The sequence below is a fragment of the Numida meleagris genome, unplaced genomic scaffold, assembly GCF_002078875.1.
Source record: "Numida meleagris isolate 19003 breed g44 Domestic line unplaced genomic scaffold, NumMel1.0 unplaced_Scaffold350, whole genome shotgun sequence".
NCBI classification, from domain to species: domain Eukaryota; kingdom Metazoa; phylum Chordata; class Aves; order Galliformes; family Numididae; genus Numida; species Numida meleagris.
The window spans coordinates 53,986-56,425 of NW_018364575.1; the positions used below are offsets into that span (position 1 = coordinate 53,986).

Genomic DNA, 2,440 nt, shown 5'->3' on the forward strand with positions numbered 1-2,440 from the left:
CCATCACAGCACCCCACAAGTAGCCGACCGCGTCCCCCCCCCGCTGGGGGCAGCGTTGGGATCCAAATCGGGGGGCAGCTGCCCGGGACCCCCCCAGACGTTGAGCTCCTCGAACAACCCCGTCTCGATCAGCTCCTCCTGCCACGGGATGGGCACCGTCCCCGAAGCGAAAGCGTCGCACAGCGCCACGTCCCCCCCGTCCAGCTCCACGCCGCGCACCGTCGAAAAGGCCCCCACCTCCCCCAGGTCCTTGGCGTACACCCGGCGGGGGTCCGGCACAAAGGGGGGGGGGACCAGGCCTGAGGGGGGGTGGGGAGAAAAAAATCACGAAGAGGGAGAAGTCGATGGGAATGATGAATGTGGAGGACCTGGATCCTATTGGGAATCCCGGGGTTGGAGGAACCAAAGCCCATTGCTGGAGGACCCACTGGGAATCCCATTGTTGGAGGACCCAAATCTGGAGGACCCAAATCCCACTGGGAATCCTATCACTGGAGGACCCAAATCTGGAGGACCCAAATCCCATTGGCAATCCCATCATTGGAGGACCCAAAACTGGAGGACCCAAATCCCATTGGGAATCCTATCATTGGAGGACCCAAATCTGGAGGACCCAAATCCCATTGGGAATCCCATTGTTGGAGGACCCAAATCTGGAGGACCCAAATCCCATTGGGAATCCCATCATTGGAGGACCCAAAACTGGAGGACCCAAATCCCATTGGGAATCCTATCATTGGAGGACCCAAATCTGGAGGACCCAAATCCCGTTGGGAATCCTATTCTTGGAACACCCAAATCCCATACTGGTCCCAGTTACCCACCTCCCAGTCCCACCCCATACTGGTCCCAGTTACCACACAGTACTGCTCCCAGTCCCACGCCATCCCGCTCTCAGTCCCAATTACCACCTCGTACTGGTCCCAGTCCCACCCCATCCTACTCCCAGTTACCACCCCTTACTGGTCCCCGTTACCACCCCCTCCTGCTTCCAGTTATCACCTCGTACGGGCCCCAGTCCCAGCCCATCTTGCTCCCAGTTACCACCCCATACTGGTCCCAGTTACCACGCCATACTGGTCCCATTACCCGCCTCCAGTCGCCCCCAGTGCACAGTGGAGAACAGCGCGTGTGCCCGGAGCTGCGCGCAGGTTCCGTCGCGGAAGCCGAGCCGCGCCTGGGGGTCCTTGGCCAGCAGCCCCTCGCACAGCGCCTGCGCCGCCGCGCTGAAGCGCTCCGAGTACGACACCGCGTCGTGCAGCGTGCGCCGCGTCACCTCCTTGTTCTCCACCTGGGGGGCAGCGGGGGCACCCGGGGGTGTTGGGATGTGGGGACACCGCGGGGACATAGGGACACCATGGGGACAACGTGGGGACATGGGAACACTGTGGGGACGTGGGGACACCGTGGGGACACCATGGGGACACCATGGGGACACCATGGGGATGTGGGCACATGGGGACATGGGGACCCTGGGGGGACATGGGGACATAGGGACACCATGGGGACAACGTGGGGACATGGGAACACCATGGGGAGGTGGGCACGTGGGGACACCATGGGGAGGTAGGGACCCTGGGGACATAGGGACACCATGGGAACAACGTGGGGACGTGGGGACATTGTGGGGGACATAGGGACACTGTGGGGATGTGGGGACACCATAGGGACATGGGGATGTGGGGATGTGGGGACACCATGGGGACATGGGGATGTGGGCACATGGGGACACCATGGGGACATGGGGACCCTGGGGGGACATGGGGACATAGGGACACCATGGGGACATAGGGACACCATGGGGACAATGTGGGGACATGGGGACATTGTGGGGGACATGGGGACACCGTGAGGATGTGGGGACACCATGGGGACGTGGGGATGTAGGCACATGGGGACACCATGGGGACATGGGGACCCTGGGGGGATATGGGGACATAGGGACACCATGGGGACAATGTGGGGACATGGGGACACCATGGGGACAACGTGGGGATGTGGGGATGTGGGCACATGGGGACACCATGGGGACATGGGGACCCTGGGGGGATATGGGGACATAGGGACACCCTGGGGACAACGTGGGGACGTGGGGACATCGTGGGGACGTGGGGTGACCCACAGAGACATGAGGTGCCCCATGGGGACACTGGGTGACCCATAGGGGTCCACGGGGACACGGGGTGACCCATAAGGACCCATAGGTGACACGGGTGACGCGGTGCCTCCCCGCCCCACACCTTCTCCCCACGGCGGCGGAAGGGGCCCTTGGCGTCCAGCATCTCGTACAGCGTCACTCCCAGCGTGAAGTAATCCACGGCCATGTCGTACTCCTCGTCCCGCAGCACCTCGGGCGCCATGAAGCCTGGGGGCACAGCCCCATAGCGTGCCCCATTGCACTCACCCCATAGCTGCACCCCATAGCTACACCCCATAGTTC

At 62.7% G+C, this 2,440-nt stretch overlaps 1 protein-coding gene across 1 annotated transcript; it reads right to left on the reverse strand.

The window, feature by feature from the left end:
* Positions 1 to 3: 3 nt before the first annotated feature.
* On the reverse strand, positions 4 to 2,435 carry LOC110391324 (rhodopsin kinase-like). Its single transcript, XM_021383148.1, has 3 exons — positions 2,241 to 2,435; positions 1,090 to 1,291; positions 4 to 299 (listed from the first exon to the last, which is right to left on the reverse strand). Exons 1-3 carry the CDS (start codon positions 2,433 to 2,435, stop codon positions 4 to 6), a joined length of 693 nt encoding a protein of 230 aa, XP_021238823.1.
* Between the last annotated feature and the right edge of the window lie 5 nt (positions 2,436 to 2,440).